This window comes from Eumetopias jubatus, unplaced genomic scaffold, assembly GCF_037043125.1.
Source record: "Eumetopias jubatus isolate StellerSeaLion01/CBP00866 unplaced genomic scaffold, mEumJub1_p1.0 scaffold_8, whole genome shotgun sequence".
In the NCBI taxonomy this organism is placed as follows: Eukaryota; Metazoa; Chordata; class Mammalia; order Carnivora; family Otariidae; genus Eumetopias; species Eumetopias jubatus.
Genome location: NW_028274814.1, coordinates 131,146,199 through 131,168,875, shown reverse-complemented (window position 1 = coordinate 131,168,875; position 22,677 = coordinate 131,146,199). Strand labels below are relative to the sequence as shown.

Sequence of the window (22,677 nt, the reverse complement as noted above, 5' to 3'; positions counted from 1 at the left end):
GCTCCGGGAGCCCAGGAGAGCGCTCATTTTAGGACTGGGGAGAGGGGTAAAAAGAGGAAAGGAGCCCCCCCCCCCACGCTCTGCCCTGGCCTTGCCACCCCCGAAGGGAGGGAGGACTCCGGCCCCGCGCCCCCCTCCTGGCGGGCCGCCCAGCGAGCCGGGGAGCGCGCGGAGCAAGCGGCGCAGGGAGCTGTCCAGTTCAGCACCACCCGGTAATGCAGTAGGTGGGAGCGCCTCCGCCGGGGGCCGAGCGGGCAGCGAGTGGGGGGGCAGGCGGGTGGCCCATCCTGCAGCAAGACGCCGGCTCCCTTGTTTCCAGGAGCTTTGCAGATAGGGGGAGGGAAACCCGCCTCGATTCTTCGGGAGAAACCCCCTCCCTCCCCCACTTCGCCAACACTACCCCTGCCACTAACAATAACCGCCGCCGCTGCTCGTCCTGCCGCCGCCGCCGCCGCCGTGCCTGCCCGCCCTACTGCTGCTGCTGCTGCTGCTGCCGCCGCCGCCGCCGCCGCCGCCGCCGCCGCCGCCGCTGCCGGGGCAAAACCATGGAAGGCGAGACCCCCGCACCTGTTCAGCTGAGATCAAGGGCTTACAGAATACTGGGAAGTCTGGTCTGAAACGAAGGCGCCCGAGACCACCCCCCACCCCCCGCCCCGCCAAGGAAGAGAACTGGCGAAGCAAAGGATTTTCATGGCGCAGGCCGCAGAGCCCAGCACGAAGACCGAAGGTTGCATCCCGGCTTTTACAATCTCTAACTGTCTAGGTCCCGACCATGAGAGATTGTGTTGAGAATGCGGCTGTTCCCTGGTTCACTGTGGAAGCCATCTCCAAATTAGCTATCACATATGGAAACTGGAGACCGGAATTTTAGGAAAAGAGATTAAGGCATCTCACTTGGGGGGGTGGGGGGTGTCTTTTTATTTTTTTCCTTTTTTAAAAAAAAAAGATTACTGCAACTGGAACAGTTTCTGATCTCAAAAGGCAAGCCTCTCTTCCCGTGTGATCTTTATAATTTACATTCTCTTCCGTGAGCTTTCTTACCTCCCTGTTTTTATATCTCTCCATAGTCTCTAGTCACACATATATCCATTATATTAGTAGTGGAATTATTTTTATTTATTTATTTATTTTTTGCTTTAGTACTCGCACCCTCACACACACTCTTCCGAGAACCAGAAGTCGGTTGGGTGTTTATATAATGAAGAATTATGGGGCTGTTTGATCGAGGTGTTCAAATGCTTTTAACCACCGTTGGTGCTTTCGCTGCCTTCAGTCTGATGACCATAGCTGTGGGAACCGACTATTGGCTCTACTCCAGAGGGGTTTGCAAGACCAAAAGTGTCAGTGAGAATGAAACCAGCAAAAAGAACGAGGAAGTTATGACCCATTCTGGATTATGGAGAACCTGCTGCCTAGAAGGTATTTGATTTCCCATCTCCTCCCCCTCTCCACTTCACCCCTCCCCTTCTCACTCCCCCTCCCCACCCTCCTCCAAATAAGTCCCCTTTACATTCCACCATTTTCTTACTTCACTCCTTCCACCACAGATCAAGGTTGGTTGGGTTAGTTTCAGAGGAAAGAAAATCAATAAGCAGAAACCATACTCAACTCTCAAGCCTCCACCACCCCCCTTCCCCTAAACCTCTTCATTGGAATAATCTGTGATATGATGAAAACAACAAGAGATTGTCTTTAAAAGTCAAATGAGCTCTGCCTGCTTTGGAATCATTAGGATTTGCCATTTGGTGTAGCATTGCCATCTACAAGGGGCGAAAATAATTGCTTCTCTCAACGCTGCTCTTCTTTTCGTAATGAAGAATTCGAAAATGCTCTTCCCTTCCCCCTCCTCCTCCCCTTACTCCCCAAAAGTCCCAGACACATCATCATCTGCAAATCTCCTTTAAAAAAAATCTGTTGTTTCTAAGAATCCTTATTTGGTAAATCCTAATTATTCCAGGATCTCAAGCTGAGTTCAAGAGCATTTTGTAATGTCTATGAGCCACACATATCTTTCGGGGCGACTGGCTGCGTGTGTGTATTTGTGTGCTTTAACGTTTACAAAGTCTAAAAATACATACATCTCTCACAGGAAACAAGCCCAAGTTCTAATAAACAGCAACTGACTAGCAGGTTAGGCTGAGAACCAGTTCACTTCCACGCAGAGTGTCATGCCTGTTATCCAGAAGCAATACAGTCAGCATTGAAGTCAACTTGAGCATCAGACATTGTGCAGGGAGGCCGGGAGGGAGGCAAGGGCTTGGGGAGCTTGAGGGGGGGGAGGGGGGGCAGTGGACCGGGGGTATCAGCTGTTTGCCTTGATGTTGCAGGATCACTGAGATGTGTGTCTGGGCAAGTGCTGTGGGCCAAGGGGTCCCCACAGTGTAAAGCCTGGGAGATCAGGGTACAGATGAAGGCATGTGTTTCTGAGATACATTAATAAGGACAGAAAAAAACAAAACAAAACAAAAAGCAAAAAACTCCTGCAGGTCATACAACCTGCATTTAGCAATAGACTTGAATAAAAGGGACTGCATTTGAATGGCTATATATATATATCCGTATCTGAACGTACAAGCTACAGCTACCCACAGAAAAGCGTGAACAGAGAGATACATGTTTCTGTGCAGAGAGAAAGGGTTATGTGCTTTGCTTCTGACATGAACCAATGCCGGAGGCCGTTTGAGGCAGCGCTGGGAAGCGGGGACCGCAGGATTGTTTGTTAAGCTCAACATGGGATAGCGATGCAGGGACTTGAAGCCAGGAGATGGGGGAGAAGAGAGGGAAACGGACGGGAGAGGGAGAAACTGATGTGGCCCCAGGGTCTAACCCAAACTGAGCAAAAGCCGCTCTTTGGGAAATGGTTATGTCTGGGAAAGAGCGCCCAGTTTCGTGCCCCCCTCCCAACATTCTTAGTGCAAACGGTTGAGTGATGGCTGAACATGTTTTGAATAGCTAAGTGACTTCATTGAGCGATGGTCTATTTGACGCATACTGCATTTGGTGCCCTTTCTCAATCCAAACCGCTGCCTTGAACATAGTCTGCAGAGGAGCCGTATGCTGAATACTCTATGCTCTTCCCCAGCCAGAGAATCAATATCAGGAAATTAATAGGGACTGTTTTAAACACACCCGTCCTTAAAAAATGAAAAGCCTTTCAAGCAGCTTGTCATTAACAGTGGAAAGGCTTCCATTTAATTAAACATTTATGGCAGACTTCTATTCCAAAAGAGAAGAAAAGCAAAGTGAATGAGAGTTGCTTTAGGGAAATGATCATAGTAGCAATTTGCCTTCCTTGGATTTTAGTTAGATGGATGGAGATATGCAGCCAAGAAATTAGAGGAAAGATGGAATATGATTTTAGGGGAAATATACTCAGAAATTGCTAAGTTGGTATAAATATACTTTGTTATCAGGGTTTTACTTGCAAATGCTTCATTCTGTGATCTCTGAAACATTTTGTAATTCTCAGAAGGCAAGAGGACTAGAGGTGGTTTTGGATCACTTGTGTATTAAAAGGCTGAAGTATTTTCATTTAAATTCCATTTGTTTGGTGCCTACATCCCCAAATGTGCTGCCTACCCCCTTTCACTTTCCCTCCACGCTGCACCCCCTGCCCCCCCCCCCACCGCCCCAACCATCCCTAAAAGGGTTAGGATTATAGCACTTTCCCAAGGGTTGTGTGATGCGCACCAGAGCTGTGGGTTTGGCCCCTCTCCCAGGCCTGGGGCCTCCGAGCAGTGAGAGGAGGGCTGGGCCAAGCTCCCTTCAGGATGCTATTCTTTTTCCACTTGTAGCCAAGGCACAGGCAGGAAGGGTGGGTGCTCAGAGCCCCAATTCAACCTGGCCTTCAATTTCCAAAGCATTTGTCCCTGTGGGGCTCTGTGGGCCTGGGACCGCCTTAGGAAGTTGGGCTTTGGCCACTTAGGAAGTGGTTTAAAGATTTTAAGCCACTTATTTTCAAAGACTGCACTGATTTCCGAAGACCATAAGAGCACTTATTTCTGAAGGTTGGCATAGATGGTCCTCATTGGGTGTTCCTATACTCGCTTTCTGGAGCATTCAAAATAGGGTCAGCCTTTATGGAGATCATGTTGTCAGTGCTTCACCTGTCCCCCAGTCTATGTTTTTTTTGTGAGAAATGGGACTTTCAAAAAAGATTCCCCCATTCACTTCTTTATTGTGTTTCCTGCCCACACCCCCCAAAAAAGTTGTGAACAGACTTCAAATCTCCCCAAGATGCTGCTGCTAACTCCAGATAAACAAACAACCCTATCTGCTTCTGATCTCTTCCGCTTTCTGGTTTTCACTCGGGCTTTTTGTCACCTGAGACGCTTTTTCTTCCATTCACTTCTTGATGAAAATAAAAATCAGAAAATATTTCCCTGCCTCCGTTGCTGCTTTTGAAGTGTATCAGTCTGCTGAAGAATGAGGAGGGACAGGACCACCTGTTAGGGGTTGACACCCAGCAGGAGAGGAGAGGAACCAAGAAGAAGCCACAACCTTTATTATTTTTCCCTCTGCAGAGTGAACAGCTGAGTCTCTGTGTGTGAACCTGAACTCCCTAGGAGAGTGGGAGTCCTCAGTGGGACTCACGGGGTGGGACGGGCTGCATGTGGGTCCAGGTAGGTGGAGCCCGATAGGAGAAGTCCTTGAACTTTTCAAGAAGGCTGCGCTAAGAGCCTCCGAATGGAGAGATGAGTTGGCCCTTTCAGGGAAAAGTTCAATAAAATCCACGACAGGACCCGAAAGCATCGCTTCTGAGTGAGGCGTCTCTGGGCCATGCTGTGGCTTGCTGCTCAGGATATTAACCTCGGTTGTCACCTAAAGGAATCATTGTCTCCAGGGGCAGCAAGAAATTCACTCTGTGTTTGTTCTCTCCTGCGCCTCCCTCCCCTCTGTCCGGGCTCCACGGCTCCCCCAAAGGATTTCCAGCCCTGCAGAGGAGGAGTCAGGAGCAGTACAACGTGGTCGGTAGAAGAACCCACCCTCCCTCTCTCGCCCCTTTCCTTGCTGTGAAGCAGCGCAGAAATCGTCTTCTCTGTCTCCACTGTTACATTCTCCCCACTGAATTTCCGATTTCCTCTTCCATCCACGGCTTCTCCCATCTTTGCTTCCACATGCTGCTTGCTCACGGTGGCTCTGCCACCCTTGCTACCTCCTAACTCTCTTTGAGCAAGAAGTGTCTCAATTTTCCTGAACTGTCTCTGTCAAGTTGATAGTTGCACACCCTTTGCGAGGTGGCGAGGGCTCCACGCTGGGTTTAGCCGTGCCTCTCTTGTTCTCCAGAAGGAAAGTATCTATCTTTTACTTTAGGGATGCCAACAGCCTTTCCCAGATAATCTCACCTTTAAGTGTGGATGAGATGATTACGGACGTTCTTAATGGGCCATCGCATGATATACCTATCACTCCAGAATTCCCAAGATTATTTGACCCTTTGTAGGCACTTTGCACACAATAGGTGCATAAAAATATTTGTCAATGGATTGATTTCAAAATTCTTCAAATTATTTAAATTAATTCAAACATCATAAGGACATGTGACAAGCAAGTACTCCAGAAAGGAAGAAGGGGGTGAGGAAGTCAGGATGGTTGGTTTGTTCTTCCTGGTGCATCTTTTTTAAAAAAATAATAACGAATTACAAAATTCATTAATTCAATTCAGAAGGAGTTTGTCATTAGGGTTGTGTGGCTCCTAATTGGCTAGCGGAAAATTATCAGTAGACTCAGTCTCTGCAAGCGAGGAAAAAATAACCAATTGATTTTCTCCCCTTTTCTGCTTTTAAAGTACACCAAAGTCCACTTGGATTGTAATAGTCACTGGAATAGACACTTTGGGTAGAGAGGCATTATGGACCATCCCCATTTAGGTACCCCCAGAATCTTCTATTCTCTAGCAAATCTCCCCACCCAGTTCCCAGGGCCCTGAGAATAGTCCCCAAGGTCTTAGGTTCTGACCAGCAGTTTTCCATAGAGCCAAGCCCCACATTCCTAAGCATCCTCACCTGGGAAGGCAAACTTGAACCCTTTACTGAGGAACAAACTCTGCGAGTCCTTGCCCACTCACACTGCCCTTCCCGCCCCCACTGCCCTTCCCAGCTGAGCAGAACTAGGCACACAGGAGTGACATCACACACCAAGGCCACATGGGCAGAGCCATAACTTGAATCCAGGCCCCTCACTTCCACCCTGCAAGCCTCCAGAGGGCCCTATGCACATACCCTGGCTTACTGTATGGCCTTGTGCTCATATTCACTGCTAGCACTGGATTTTATTCCGTGTCCCACTAAGCATCTCCCGTCGAGGGCCCAGCCTGAGTCTGTCAGGAAATCTGGGTTCTGACCCACCTGACTTTCCAAACGCCACTCACTCCAGCTGCCCTGTGCTTTGAAAAGTGACTGTTCTGCTGGAACCCCCTCACTCCCACGAGGCGGAAGGAATGCGACACTCAACTTCCGGCCAGACCCACCACGTGCCTCCTTGGGCTTGCCCTTTCAATTTCGGAAGTGTCCTCAATGTAAACTATCCATTGGTTTTACGTTTGCAAGCATTTTTCAGTAAACAGCAAATTTAGGTCCCCTGTAGTCATGGAAGTTTTCAGGGGAAGCTTTGTGGCATGGGGTGTAGTTGAAAGAATTTTGCAGCCACACGGGCCTGGGTTCATTCCAAGCACTGCAGCCTGGGAGATCCAGGGTAGGTTCTCTCACTTCTTCAAGCCTGTTTCCTTCTCTGTGAAAAGAAAGCCAAATAGCTTTCTTACAGGGTGGTTTCTCTACCAACTTGTCTGCGGTTGCAATCAACAACCCCAACCTGTACCCCTCCTTTTTCTTTACAGAGTACTTACCACCTTCTAGCACAGTACATAGTCTCCTCGTGGTATTTGTTGTCTGTCGCCACCCCTGGACTGCGCGCTCTACAAGGGCAGGGATTGCGGTCTGTTTTGCGCTTTGCTGTAACCATGGCAACTAGGACGTTGCAAGCCATCAGCCTTTGCTGGGGCGTGAACGTAGGACGTAGGACGAAGGACGGACGTAGGACGCGGTGGGGATTCAGAAATGGCGGTCCCTTCACACCAATCAAAGGATTGTTCTTTCAGTGATACACAGTGATCAGTGGTGGCAAAAGCATGCTTTCTTTTTTTTTTTTTTTTGTCATTCCGGAAAATAGTGAACTTGACACAGAGGAGGGCCAGAGGGTAGGAGAGAGAGAGAGGGAGAGAAAGAAGGGACAGCGGTGTTCAACACACAAGGGATAAGAATAAGGAAAGATAACAAAAAGGAAAGTGTTTGGAGAAAAAATAAATGCCTGAGAAGGAAGTGCTGGGGGGTGAGCATCCTCTAAATAGATCCTGGCCGAGCTTTCCTGCCTCCACATCGTCCAGAGCTGCTGTCACAGAGATCCTCCGGGAGAGCTTCTTCCCCTGAGTGTTCGCTTTCAGGTCAGGGGGGAGGAGAAGATACCGGACGAATGATGCAAAAGATTTTTAATCTGTTCAAAATTCGATGGTTCCTTTTAGCCCCAGATATAAGTATTTTGGCCGAAAGACCCGTATTCAAATGATATATGCATTTTCAGTTTCTGGGTTAATTTATAGGTACAGATCAGGCCATTCCTTTGCTCATTTATTTGTTAAATCTTTGATGAAGTTCTGCAAAGCACCAGGTTGAAGTCAGGATGGGAAGTGGCTCCTTTCAGGGTCACAGTCCTCAGTCCTTAGAGCCTACTGGGAGAGACAGGCCCTAATTCAAAGAATATTTATACACACATATATGTAAATTACAACCATGATAAGCGTTCTCAAGGGAGGTCGCATGGGACTGAGTTCAGAATATCGAGATGGTATCTAATCAAAGAAGGCTTCCCTGAGGAGGGGACACAAGAATGAATATCTGAGGGAGTAGGAGTTAACTGGGTGAAGAGAGGAAGAAAGGCCATTCCAGGTCAGAGGGCAGCGAGTGCAGAGATCGGTGAGGAAGAGCTAGGCAAGGCCTGGGTGAAGGCCGGTGGCTGGAAAACAGAGCTGGAGGTGGGTCTGTGGTGGGGGGACAGTGCTGGATGATGTGGGGACAAGGGTGCAGAAGTAGTTAAGTCCCAGAGGTGTGTGGCCTTGTTAGTCTTGTTAAAGAGTTTTGTTCTTTGACTTTTGGCTTCTTGCTTATAATCTGTGTGACCTTGGACTAGTTAATTTCATCTCTGTGCCTCCTTTGTGCCATCCATTTAGTGACTGCCCCTAGGGTCGTTGTGAGGATTCGAGCCCCGCTCCCTGCTCCTCCCGCTTCCATCCCAATCTGATTGTGCTGGTCTCTTTGGCCTCCGAACTCCCCCTAACAGTACAGAGAAGGGAGGGAATAGATCGACTCAACTCCAATCACCAAAATTCAAAATCCGCTCAGTGGAGGTGTTGACAGCAGGTGCCAGCCCTGCACTAACATAGGAAGGCAGTGGTGAGCAGGCCCCCACCTGCCTAAGGACCATCCAGGTGAGTCCCCACAGGGGATCCCAAAGAACAGGCATCTCACCAAATGACTCCACTCCATACCAGACATTTGACAGAGCCTGTTGCCGCCTCTTCTCCCCCTCCCACAAGTTCAGAGAGATTCCTGGCATCTCTTCCAATCGGTTAGGATCATCAAGGATTTGAGCTGGAATTTGAATGTGGCTCAGTTATATCCAGCAGACTTTTTGAAAATAGGAATGAGAGAGGGGAGCTGTTCATCCCCAATGCCAAGAAATGCATGTCAGCCGTTGTGGGATCGTTGGTGAGCTGCGTGGGCCTCGCAGCATTCTGGTCCTCTCTCCTGGCTACGAGAGGGCCTTCTTCTCCCACTTCCGTCTTCCCTCGGTTCCCAGGCATGATCAGTTATAAAGTGAACCATCTACTGAAACAGCTTTTGGGGGAGGAGAGAATGTACTTAATAGACACATCAATTGTAAAACACACTCGAGGTTCAGAGACCTTGAAACCTAAAATACGTGCCTTAGAAGCATATGAAGATGCTAAGCTACCTTGCTGGCAGAGGGAAGTGCAGGCAGGGCGCTCAGAGAGCCCGAGGGATTTCACCAGCGCACAGCGAGTGCCTGTCCCGTGACTCGGGGAGCAGCAGAAGACAGAAGAGTGTGGTCCTACCAGCACCTTTCTTGACAAGGAAAAGGGTGACGGTGGATCTCTGTCCAACCGCCGTTCCCTGAGCAATAGCAGGTACTGTGTGAGAGTCTAGGACAGAGTCAAAGGCTCAGTCCCTGACCTCGGGCAAGAAAGACTTCTTGTCTAGCACTGAAGACACACTAGTAAACAGACTATGATGACAGCACAGCATGAAACACAAGCACAGGGGATTCTGGGAGCACAGAGACTGGGGGGGGAGCGGATGCCGCGGGAGACCGGGTTCTGAAGGGTGCGTAGGGGTGAGCAAGCTAGGGACAGGAAGAGCACCTCAGACTGAAGGAAGGGCCAGGCGCAGAAACAGATGCCCAAGCTGCCATGCCAAGGGTCCCGCGCAGCTGGAAGGGAGAAGGCAGGGAGGAGTGAGCCTGGGAGGCAGTGGGGATGTGCTCCCAAAGGAATAGAAATGGCTCACAGGGCAGTATGTGTTTCAGCACGGGAGAAAAGGAGGCCCAGGAAGGCGCAAGCAAGGGCAGCCAGTGGCTTTACCCATCAGCAAGCTCACTGGATGTTGAGGCCTTCCCAGAGGGCACCAGGGGTCGGCCGGAGCTGGTGAGCTTTACTGGGAAGGGGTGAGGCACAACATGGAGGTTGTTGCAGTGAGCAGGTGACTTGCACAGATTGGCTGTAGTAAACAGAGAGAAGAGAGAAGACTATAAGGGATGCCCAAAACAGGTGCATCGAGGTGTTCCCTTCTCTTCAGACTTCCCGGTATTACTACCTCCCCACCACCCCGCCGGGGTTACAAAGATGCAGGAAGTCTCTGCTCAAATGTCACCTTCTCAAAGAGCCTTCTTGACTACCCTATTCTAAAGAAGCCCCCAGTCCTGTTACCCTCTTTCCTTTCCCTCTTCAACCTTTAACATTGACTTTTCCCTTCCTAGCATTTACTTGTCTGTGATCTGTGTCCCCCTATAAGACTGAATGCTCCAGGGGCGCCTGGGTGGCTCAGTTGTTTAAGTGACTGCCTTCATCTCAGGTCATGATCCTGGAGTCCCAGGATCGAGTCTCACATCGGGCTCCCTGCTCGGCAGGGAGTCTGCTTCTCCCTTTGACCCTCCCCCCTCTCATGTGCTCTCTCTCTCATTCTCTCTCTCTCTCAAATAAATAAATAAAATCTTAAAAAAAAAAAAAAAAGATTGAATGCTCCACGAAGGCGGGTGCCGCATCTGTCTTGGCAGAGAGAGAGAGTGCTGAGGAGCCACACGTTGGATGGAATGACTAAAGAAACAGCACCTGCCCTCAAGGAGCTCCATCGAGGGAGGGGACAGGCTCCTAAACAAAATCTCCCAGCATCCTCTTGACCAGTCTTTTCTCCTAGGCTTGGCTGAAACCCCTTTGTGAAAGATTCAAGAATAGGCGGTTGATCCCCCTTGCTCCCTGCACCCTGGGAGGCTCTCTGGGGGGTGCCTCGGGGCCATGGCCTCAGCATAAAGCTGCAGGAAGCTGATAAGCCACAGCACACCTGCTCCCTCCCAGACAGCAGTCACCTTTTCTCTCAATCTAAATCCTTGTTCCTTATCACCTGGCCCAGAGGCACTGACTTAGCAGCCCTGAGTCCGCTCTGAGGCGCCGCCGCTCCTTTCCCTTGCTGACAGTCTTCATTCAATCTTCCCTGAACTTCCTTGACCTTGGGTAGTCTTCCGGCTGCTAACAAGAATGCCGAGGATTAGGTATGAGATCCCAGGTGCACGGTTGCTGGGGCCTCGTTGGACGAGGAATCAGCACCTTGCTTTGCTACCCCATCGACATGCCATTTGAATCCCCCAGCGCCAGCCTCTCTCTGGCCTGGCTGTGGGGCAAAATTCACTGGTGACTGGCTGCTGCTGACTCCGAGACCTTTAATCCAGTCCTGCCCCACTGCTCTCCTCTCTCGCTTTCTCCGCATAAAGGATCATGCATTCTTTTCTGTCACTTCCGTCCCCGCACCTCTGATCCTTCATCCTTCTTGAATTGTCCCTAAGGTTGGAAACCTTTTCCCCCAGTTTCCCTCCGATATATTTTGCAAAGGAGGTAACCCTGACATCACTTCGAAACTCATAATAACTAGAATAATAATAGCTAACCACTCATTGAGTGCTTCCTTTGTGCTAAGCACTATTTAGATGCTTTTCAGAGGTTAGCTCTTATTTAGCCTTTACGATTCTGAAGGTATATGTGGCGATGCCCATTATCTCCATCTTAAGAGGCTCTGAGAAGTTAAGTAACTCACCCCAGGTCATGCAGCACAGTCCAAGTCTGTCCATCCCCAAAACCTGTGCACAGCCTTCCGTTACACTAATTATATTTGCAATTTTCCCCTAGCCCCCAAATTTATAAATAAATTTCTTGAAATTCATAAATAAATTTCAACAATAAAGTTGAAGGCAAGGCTGAGCAGAAATTGCCATTTGTACTCCACACATGATGAAGTCTTCAGAACTTTGAAGCTTCAATTTGGATAGGCTCCTTACCCAGGGCAGAGTGGGGAAAAGTGGAAAACAGAAAAACAGGCTGCCAGTTTTTTCTCATTGCTTTGAGAACAGAAGAATGCCTCAACATGCATGGACATCCCTCTCTCTGCAGTTCGTGGAGGGGGAGAGGGTATATGCACCCTCTCCCCCACCCTCTGCCAAGAGGGCCTGTTCCCAACCACATTCTGCTTGTCTCCGGGATTCGGCTAAATTGCCACTTCCCCAGCACCTCAGCTGCCTCCCACCTAGGTGACCTCCCCTCCCTCCTTCCTCCCGCAGCGTCCACACACATGCCTCTAACACATCTTCCATCTTCCTGTTGCTTGGTTCTGGTTCTGTCTCTACTTCTAGACCATGAGTTCCCTTAGCCACTTCATCAACAAAATTCACTGGGTTACTACGTGCCAAGACCATCCTAGGCTCCTATTTTAAAAAGTTGAGAAGATGTGGCCCTGCCCTCCAGGAGCTTATGCACTAGTGGGCAATTTAGGGACACAAGCAAGCACACTCAGGGTGGGGGGGACCTTGCTCCAGGAAGAGGTGTGAGAGAGCACGGACGGTTCAGGGGACCACACAAGGTTTCTGGTATTGCTTGGAGGGGAGGTAAGGGAAGGTATTAGTACCGAGGGACAAGATCGGACAGAGCCCACATCGTGGAGGGATGGCTATGCTATGCAAGGAGACCAGAGAGGAGATTGTGAAGAAGGGAATGAAACAGTCAAACCTGCACTTTGGGAGGATGGTTTGGGAAGCCGGGATGGGAAGAGGAGGAGGAAGACAGAGCATGGACTCCTGGAAGGAGAGGACTGCACAGTCTGACAAGTGATGAAGCAGCTGACCCAGGGCAGGGGACTGACCCCAGAGGATCCACAAGACCTGGGGACTGTTGTTGAGGAAGGTGTGACAGTGAGTGACCTTGTCTGAAATGGGGCAAAGAGGAGAAATCTGCAGGGAGAAGATGGGACCTTTCATCTTGGATAGAGGGATTCCATACCTGTGTCCCCCAGGCCTCGCCAGTGCCAGGCATGTAGTAGGAGCTCAGTGTTTGTTGAATGAATGAATGAAGAAAAGGACATAGAACATAGCTTTGCATCTAGAGATTAGGATACATATTTAATCTCAGATTTTCTCCAGCACCTTCATAATCAGAGGATATTCCAGCCAGGCCTGGGTTCAAATCCTAACCTTACCCCTTACCAGCTAGGTGACCTTGGACAAGGAATGGCACCTCTCTTGCTCGATTTTCTCTTGAGTAAATGGGAAAAGTTGTATCTCACTCCTGAGCTGGCTATGCCATTTTAGTAAGATGCTACACGTCACGTGCTTAGCAACATGCTAGTCCCTAGTCCGTGCTGGATAAGCACCAGCGGCTGTCCTTATCAGTTGGGTGCCTGTTACGGATCACACTTCCTGACCTATAGCAGTTGCAAACGGTGACCTGCCCGGGAGTTGTGTGTAGCCCTCAAATCTTCCACACATGAACTTTCCTATAAAAATCCCTTATTTTCGGCTTCTCTTGAGAAAAACAGTCAGGTTTTTGTAAGCGCAGGCCCCTTTCCTGTTTGGCCCCAGTTGGCAGGGGCGGGGCAGGCAGCAGACAGATGTCCCTCCAGGGGTGGCAGGGGCTCTGCAGTCCCCCAAAGTCCCCTCCGCTCCCAAGCGTCTTCCCTGGCTGCCCTACCTCAAATGCCCAGCTCTTCTGATGCCAATGGCAAATTGCAGGCGGAGGCTGTGTCTCCTGATGGCTCCCAAGTGCTGAAAATGTAAGCAAACCAAGAGCAGCCCAGGCAGGGCAGAGCCACCAGCAGAGTGAACCAAGCCATGCCTCTGGAAATAAATGCATGGAGAGCCAGCGGTCCCCTGGCAGTGGCTGCTGACGGGGTTGATTCGGGGGGAAGGCTAGCCTCACCGGCCCCCGTTCACAAAGTATCTCTACAGGAACTTGCGGCTTTTAAAGAGAGGCTCTCGCCCACTTTATGCCACCCCCATAGCTTCTCTTTCAGAGGTTGACATTTTCTGACCTTGACCCCACTTCGGGGGAAGCGCACCCTGTCATGCAGGCTACGTGGTGTGCTTTCTTCAATAACTAAATGGCAGGCGCCAGGGAGACAGCCCACATTGTGGGGCCGGCGGAGGAGAGAGGGCGGGGGTGTTGCTGGAGCACGGGGGGCACAGGGGATTCTCTACTTTCCGTGGTTGCCTCAGAAAGCTTCAGAGAGAAAAGGAAAATTTCCAGAGTCTTCGGGGGAGGGAGAGGGAGGCGCCCTGCAATTGCTCAGAACAGACAGGATATGAAGGTAAAGCCATGCAGTTTGATCTGTGGGAATGGCCAAATCGGATCCCGCTTGACACGTGCTGGATGTTTGGTAGGCCAGGCTCTGTGCTGATTCATGAAGCTCAGGCACCAGTCAGCTCCTGGGGAAGGGGGTCTGCGCTGATCCCCGCTGCTGACATCACGCATCCTTCTCCCAGCCTCTCCTGCCCACCTCGTTGTCTTCATCGTGCTTCCTGCTCTCCGAATTTGTCTAGAGTGTATATTATTTCTCTCCCAACCAGAATAGAAACTCTGGAAGCCCAGGGTCCTTGGTCTGTCCTATTTACTGCCATAGCCCCAGGACTGAGATCAGCGGCTGGCACATAGCAGGTACTTAGGAAATGTTCGTTGGATGACAGAAGGCAGGGCCCTGCTCTGAAAGTGATGGAGGCCTAGCAGAAGAGGCAGGGCCGTACGAGAGCATGGGGGCCAGGGAGCTCGGGCACTGATAAAGGCGTGTGCATGGGCGGGATGAGACAGCAACTCTATTTGGGGAGGTCAGGGAAGGGGTTCTCGGGAAATGCCCTTCGCAGTGGGATTTGGAGCATGAATAAGAGTTTGCCAAGGAGATCCGAAGAGAATGGCTCAAAGAAGGACATGACACCACGTGAGGCCGCCCCCATGAGGGTGAGGCCAAGGAGAGAGCAGAGGGCCTCTTCTAGAGCAGCATTTTCAAACTGTGATGGAAACACTAACCCCGTGGGGGGGTCTTACTGACCCGCAGGTGCCGATGCGGCGGGGGTCCAGGCAGGGGGCTGAGACGCTGTTTCTAGCTCCTAGGTGAGGTTGATGTCACAGGTCTGCAGGCCACACTTTGAGAAGCAAGGTTTTGGAGCATGGCCAGAGGACGTGGATCTAAATCCTACCTCTGCCACCAGCCACCTGGGCCTGTTTGCTCACCTCTGAAAGGAAGATCGCGATCTTCCTCCGAAAAATTGAGTAAGTTCAGAGCACCTGAACTTGGTAAAGCCGTTAGTTTAGTCCCGGGCACTGCCCGTCAGTATGTTTCAGCTAATGTTGTTATTTAGGGTCAACGGTGGTGCCCACAGGTGTGACAGGAATGGATGGTTTCCCCTGAGAGCTGATGGCGTTTGAGGGTCTCCTGTGTGTTGGGCTGTGTCCTAAGGACCACACGTATGTCACCTTGCTTAGGCCACACAGCACTCTATGATGCGGGTGTTATGATTCTTATCTTCCCCGTAGGAAATGGAGGGAGTGTATTAGTCTCCTATCGCTGCTGTAACAAATCACCACAAAGCTTAATGGCGTAAATAACACCAACAAATCACCTTGCAGTTCTGGAGGTCAGGTGTCTGAAATTGGTCTCCCTGGGTTGCAATGAAGGTGTCAACGGGCCTGTGTTCCTTCTGGAGGCTCTAGGGGTGAATCTGTTTCCTGGCCTTTTCCAGCTTCTAGAGACTGCCCACGTTCTATTGGGGCAGAAAGGCTTCCTCCATCTTCAAAGCTGGCAGGTGCCGGACAGAGTCCCTCCCATGTTGCATCCCTCTGACTCTGACTCTCCTGCGTCCCTCCTCCACATTTAAGGACCCTCATGATTACATTGGGCCCACCTGGATAATCCAGAATAATCTCCCTCTCTTTAAGATCAGCCGATTAGCAACCTTAATTCCCCCTTGCCGTGCAATGTAACATATTCACGGGTTATAGGAACTGGGATGTGGGCATCTTCAGCAGGCCATTATTCTGCCCAGTACAGGGAGTGAGTGTTTAAAGATCCCCTAATGTCACAACCTCAGAATGGTACTCCTGGAAGGGATTTTGGAGCTTGTATCAGGAAGGATTAGACTTGACAAATAACAGAAACATAAAATTATAAAATTAACAGAGACTTAAATAAGACAAAAGTTTATCCTCTCTTAAGTAAACCAATCTGGAGACATGTAACACAAATAGGTTAGCAATGCAGGCGCCTACCAGCTCCCTGCTCCACCACCCCTATGGTATGGCCTTCAACCTCACAGTCTAGAATGGCTGCCAGAGCTCCAGCCACTGTCTTCACATTCCAGGCATCAAGGTGGAGAATGGCACAAAGAGACACAGGCAGAGGGCACCTGTCACGTGGTTCTTAAGGAAATTTCCTAAAAGATATCACACGATATTTTTGCTTCGGTCACTGGCCAGAAGTGTGTCACCTGGCCATACATTCACTATAAAAAGTCTGGAAAAGATCATCTTTATTCCAGGTTGAGGGAAAGTATCTAGCAGCATATCCAGGGAGTTCATCTAGTCTAGACCCTCACCTTGTGAGGCCCAGAGAGATAGGGGACTCTGCCAGTGCCATGGAGCTAGCCAGCCACAGACCAGGACCCGGATGCCCTGCTCCCTCCCAGCATTTAGTTCAGAGCCTCCAGCACCTGGCTGGGCACTTAGCACATAGTAGGAGCTCAGTAATGCTTGTGGAACCAAAGGGATTTTGCCATCCTGCAACACCAAACAATTCCCTGTGGACCACATACTCTGCCTCTCTGTGGGCAGGGCCATCTGCACTCCTGGGTCTCTAACCCATTGCTCCCACTTACGCCTCTGCGAACCCTTGGGTGAGCTCCGGGCTTCTCTACCTGTCCCACAAAGTCACATGGAAGGGCAGTAGGATCTGGCAAAAGGGAGCCCTCAGATAGCACTGAGAAACGGAGGGACGGGGGCATCTGCTTGGAGATGGTGCTTTATGTCTGGGGTGGGGGGAGGGGTGGCCAGAAGGGGTCTGGCATTCCATAGTGGCAGTGTTCGTGCTGACACAGTGCAGTGGGGGACGGAAGCTGATCAGAGCCCGAAGCCAGGCGGCAACCCATCTCCCCACGGGCTGCAAAAGCCAAAGGTCAGGCGTCTGCTGCCCCTGCCATTTCAGATGTGCACAGAGATCGTGTACTTTCTCAGGCTTCTCTGTTTTCGAGTCTCTGTCTCCTCAAGCAGGTAGTAAGGCCCTTGAGACAGGGGGCTGTCAGATCTGCCCATGTGCCCCCTTGCCCCGTGGCGTGCCTGGCACATGACGGGCACTTGGTCCATAAACAGGGGATTGGCCGATCAGTCAGAATGCAATAGCCAGCATCTGGCACACAGTAGGCTCTCAGCAAACTGTTTTAAGGAAAGAAGGGATAAAAGGAGGAAAGGAAGAAAGGATGGAAAGACAGATGCAGGAAGGGAGGGATCCATTGGTCTGAGTCTTGGCTTGCCATGGAAGTAGTGGCTCCGAGGACAGGCTGCTCTCCTGGCCTCAGCCCAGCAAGAGCAGAGTCCCTCCCCCAGGACCGAGTTCACAGGAGAACAGAAGAACCTGGCCCGGAAAGGTCTGTTTCAAAGGGCCTCCCCTCTAGCTTGAGAACACTGTGCCTTTCGGCCTTCCCAGGGGGCCTCGGTGGCCACAGTGCCTGGCACCAGGGTTCCAAGGACATGGCCAGAGGCAGGATAGGTGGGGTGGCTGATGCCTGGGAAGGAAGAGTAGCGCGGTGGAAAAGAAGCCACCCCCACCCCATGCCTAAGACAGTGCCTTAGAAAGGGAGAGACTGGGAGAGCAGGAGGTGGAACCAAGGAACAAATGGGAAGCAGAAGCGCAGCAAAACGAGGTTGGTGTTGGGGGGAGAACATGCAAAGGATGGGCAGAGGCCGCTGGGAGGGAGGGAAGACTGCCGGGCATGGGGGCCATCCCCTCTCGGAGCAGATGGAACAGCGGAGCCAGAGGGTCCATGACAGTTGGTCGGAGGGAAGAGAAACAGGAGCAGAGTGCGGAGAGGGGCCTGCCTCACCCCAGGCAGGGACAGACACCCTGTTTCCAGCCCCAAAAACACAGCAGGAGGAGAATTCACCCAGACCCAGAGAGTTCAGAGAATAACCAGGCAGGGGAGGAATATTCCTGGACTGAGGGATGAAGCTGCAAAGCCTGTGGTCAGGATTGGGGCTAAAATTACAGGCCAGGCGACAGGACCGCACACCAGAGCAGCCTGGGACCATAGATTTTCCCTAGAATCCAACCACATCCTGCCCTAGTTTCTTCCCTGATTGATTAAGCAGCGCGATCTGGCAGAAAGAGCTCTGCTAGGGCATCAGACGGGCGTGGGTTTGAATCCCGACCAGCTCCACAACCCCGGGGAGGGGGGTGATTCTCTGCCATCTCTCATCTGCCACAAAACACAGGAATAATAATGCCTATACCACGCAGTGGGTTATAAAATTTAAAATAATCTCTATAAAGGACTTGTACACAGAGTAGGGGCTCAAAAGATCATCGATGTGGAAAATCAAGATTTCCCAGCCTTCAGTCATTTGGGTACCGCCTTCATTATGCTTGCTGTATCCAGGTACCATCTATGTTGTTATTAACTGAATACTTCTCTAATTGATCCTGTTTTAGCCTCATCGTAAGCACTAACAGCCAAGGAATCACTCGCTTAATGCGCTAGTGAAAATTTTAACACACGTTAAAAATACTCCACTTAAATCTGTTGAAATGGTCATCCCTCTACCAACTAAATTCATCTCAGATACCGCAACAGCCCATCATTCACTTCGCAAAAGCACTATTCTGACTTATAAACCATCCACCAGGTTTGGAAAAGATAGAGAGACCGGTGTCTCTTCTTCCGCATTACTCATAGGCTTTCTTCTTTAGTGATAGAGGGCCACTGGGGTGGAAAGCAAAGAGAAAGTCAGAGGCCAATCCACAGAAATTGCTTGGACTCCAAGAGCCTTTCTGTGGCATAGGGAACACTCAGCTCTTTGTTAAAATTTGACCCATGCTTACATCTCTGGAAGGACAATGGTGTGGACTACAGCCCAGAGAGAGGTCATGAGCCTATCTCCTTTGCTGACAGATGAGCTTGAGCTGAAGGACTTGCCCTCTGTCTTCCTGTAGGTTTTCACCCAAATGCCTGAAGGCTGGGAAACCTTGATTTGCCACATTGATGATCTTTTGAGCCCCTACTCTGTGCGCAAGTCCTTTATAGAGATTATTTTAAATTTTATAACCCACTGCGTGGTAGGCCTTATTATTCCTGTGTTCTGTGGCAGATGAGAGACAGCAGAGAATCACCCCCCTCTTCCTTTCCTGAAAAGGGTTAGGAGATGCCCCCTCCCAAGACCACCTAAGGGAGAGGAATTAGCTCTTTCCTCTGCACCTACTGGAAGTGAAGGGATTTCTTTCTCCACCCTAGAGTCTCTCAAACATTGAAGGATTTGCCCCTACTGTGAAGAGATGCTATGAGATTTCTCAGTAACGATTGTCCTTGGAAGGGTGAGGCCCCAGCCTTGTAGTAATAGTAATGACTGTCTTGCATGACAGTGATGGCAGAAAGGATTTGGAGGGATCTAGGACAGGTTTGCAGTGACGTGGGTTAGGACCCCAGGTGTTGGATCAGAGCAGAGGAACACAGGTGTGTCCTTCCCTACCTTTGGTCCTGACTCAACCACTTGGTTTCACAGGCTCATCTATAGAGCATGCTCTTGAAATTGTAATGTTGAACTTCACCCCGAGCATGTTTATCCTGAAAATCCAGCACTGTCTCATTACAGCCTAGACTGCTGAGAAGAGACAGTTATTTCTTAAACAGTTGAACAAATCAACACTATTAAAGGTATAAACGAATTGCTGGGTATTAACGTGGGGGCTTGGAAATAAATCACCATTTATGCAGCCACGAACAGAGAGGCTAGGAAAGACAGGATACCTCAAAGAAAGAATTGAGAGCAGTGCGCTTTCCCTTTGGAGGGGCCTGAGCTGTCATGAACTAGTTGGCTCTAAGAGCCCCCTTTGGGATAGCAGGCGTGGGGGAAGTAAGCATTCTCACAATGAAGCTGATGGGATTTTAATAGCCAGACAGATGGCCTGAGAAAAAAAGGAAGATTTTTTTTTCAAATGAGGGAAAACACTTCCATAGCTTCCCTTCAATTAAAACAAAGTGAGAGCCCTCCATGTCGGGAAGATTTATCACCATTATTAGTATTGTCAGTTTGGAGGTCTTCTTTTTAATAATTGCACGATTAAGCATCAATAATAAAGTAGGGTAGTATTTTCCAACAAATTAAAGGGTGTAGCTGTCCACTGACTTTCAATGCAATTATTATCACTTTGGCTTCATTGGATTTCACAATTTAATAATGATCCCAAATAATTGTGTTGTTGCTCTTCTTATTTATACAATCAAACATTTATTACTTATTGGATTTTTTTTAGTGGCCATGCTCCTAGCAACTGCAGGTTCCACACAAGCCACCAGTGAGCAGCCAGCATTTTTCAAAATCTTGTGTCACAAAGCCTAGGAAGAGGAGGAAACGCAAAGAAAAGGAGGTCTTCAAAAAGAAAGAGGCTAGAGAGGGAAGGAAGAGAAGAAAACATCTGCTGAGCAACCCCCCCCCCCCGCCAGGTACTAAGGGCTTTTATTATCTCCTCAGGACAACATGCAGCATCTGTGTTCGGGTCTCGTGTAGCAGGGAGGAGACTAAGGAGCTCAGAGATTAAGTAAATCGCCCAAAGTGGCACAGCTAACAGGTGCAGAGGCAAGAGTCAGGTTCAGGGCTCCCTCTTCACCCTATTCACTCCAGCAGGGGGCTTCCCGCCCTGTAGCTCCTTCTCCAGGTATTACCACACTGTGAGAATCATCCTTGTCCCTGGAGATGGGCTATATCCAGAGGCTAAAAGGCAGCAAATCCACAGGGGAATCCCGCCTCCCGGTCTGCCTATATTACACTTCCCTAATTCAATGATCCGATTCTCCTAATGGCTGAACATTGTAAAGATAAGCTGATGGTATAGAGGGATTGCTGGTCCCCAAAAGCATGCAACACGGGCATCCTTTGGCTGTACCGAAAATGGACACCATAGAGAGAGGGGGGAAGTGACATTCCATAGGAAATGTACGTGTACCAAGTGCATGCCTACCGTGGGCTGGATACTTTGGGAGCTACAACTGTATAGACCTTCTTTCATTCAATCCCTACAGTGTTTCCTGCATGGCAGTGATTCCCATTGCACAGATGAGAGAACTGAGGCCAAAAGAAAAATGACCTTTTCAGGCTAGTTGTTGGTGGAGTTGGGATTTAAATCCTGGATACCCAATGGATTCCAAACATTAGTAATCAATTTTACTTCAGCATCAGGATCATGAATTTCGATATAGGACAAAAGGAAGGAGTAGAAGAGATTAAGGATGTGACCTGAAAAGAGACTGAGAATAAAGGTGGTTGCCCAAGGGACGATGGATTTAAGTCCTTTCCTGTCCAAAAGCTGACACTCAAATCCAATTCAGCAAGCACTCACTGGTTGTCAACAATGTGCACATCATGGCCCTAAAGCACCAGGTGCCAACCAAAGATTTGGATTTACTGCCGTCTTCCATTTTAGAAACTTTTGATGCTGAAGAAAGAGATGCACTATTTTTCCCCAGGAAAGATAAAATAACTTAGTTGCTCTTCACTGTGCTGTTTCCAAATAAGAAAGATCTGGTCTCTGTACTAGAGCGTTTGGAAGCATTCTCTACGTGCTAAGTTGCTGCATCGGTTACCTTTAGGCTTTGAGCTCTAAACCAACTGCAAGTGAGGGTGGAGGTCTGAAGAAAAAGAAAAAGGGAAAAGTCACAGAAATACAACCAAAGAGAAAGAAAAAGATGATAGGTAGATAGACGATAGACAGATGAATGGATGGAGAGACAGACTGATCGATCGATAAAGATAGGCAGATCTTGAGCTTCTAACTTATGAAGAAAGCAGATAAAAAATTTTAAATAAAATAAAACATAGGACATGATTTTTCTATTTTTCATTCCTATTCTTCATTAAAAAAATAAATTTATGGGGTACCTGGGTGGCTCAGTCTGTTGAGCATCCAACTCTTGGTTTCGGCTCAGGTCATGATCTCAGGGTCATGAGACTGAGCTCCGCACTGGGCTCCGTGCTCAGTGAGGAGTCTTCTTGGGGTCCTCTCCCTCTGCCCCTGCCCCTGGCTCTGCTATCTCTCTCTCTTTCTCTCCCTCTCAAATAAATCTTAAAACTTAAAAAAAAAATAAATTTATAAAAAGGTTGACAGGAGAAAAAGAATGAAAGAGTGCAGGACAGAATCAGAGTTGTTAGATGTGGTGTGCTGGTAACAATGAAGGTAGTGATGAAGGAGGTGATGGTGCTGGTGCTGGTGATAATGGTAGTGGTGGTGATGGTGGTGTTATTAGTGATGGTGGTGATGGTGGTGGGGGTGATGGTGGTGGGGGTGATGGTGGTGGGGGTGATGGTGGTGTTAGTGATGGTGGTGATGGTGCTGGTGGTGGTGATGGTGGTGATGGTGGTGGGGGTGGTGATGGTGGGGTGATGGTGGTGATGGTGGTGTTATTAGTGATGGTGGTGATGGTGATGGTGGTGGTGATGGTGGGGGGGTGGTGATAGTGGTGATGGTGGTAGTGGTGGTGATGGTGAGGAAGAGGTAGTAATGAAGGTAGTGGTGATCGAGACTGTGATGGCAGTGATGATCATAGGGATTGTCATCATAAGAACATTTGGAACATTCTGCACAGTACCCAAAGCCTTTTAACTCACGTAAGTTCATTTTAGAAGAGAAACTCTGTTCATAGCAATATGCTGGATTTATCAAAACAACAATTTCTAATTCTAGTTCCGCCCCAAGTGTGGCCCCAGCTCAGCCAAGTTCAGAGAAAAGCGAGGAGAGCAGCAGGCTCTTCCTGCATCACACACAAGTGGACCGCTGCACAGGGACAAGTAAACAGTCACAGAAGGGAGGACGAGGCTCCGAA

General features: G+C 49.5%; 1 protein-coding gene across 1 annotated transcript in view; it reads left to right on the top strand.

Moving 5' to 3' along the window:
• The first annotated feature begins 1,208 nt into the window (after positions 1 to 1,208).
• CACNG2 (calcium voltage-gated channel auxiliary subunit gamma 2) overlaps positions 1,209 to 22,677 on the top strand; it is a 108,917-nt gene continuing 87,448 nt past the window's right edge. Inside the window, exon 1 of the mRNA XM_028115296.2 lies at positions 1,209 to 1,419. Coding sequence (XP_027971097.1) covers positions 1,209 to 1,419 — 211 coding nt within the window. The remainder of the gene's footprint in view (positions 1,420 to 22,677) is intronic.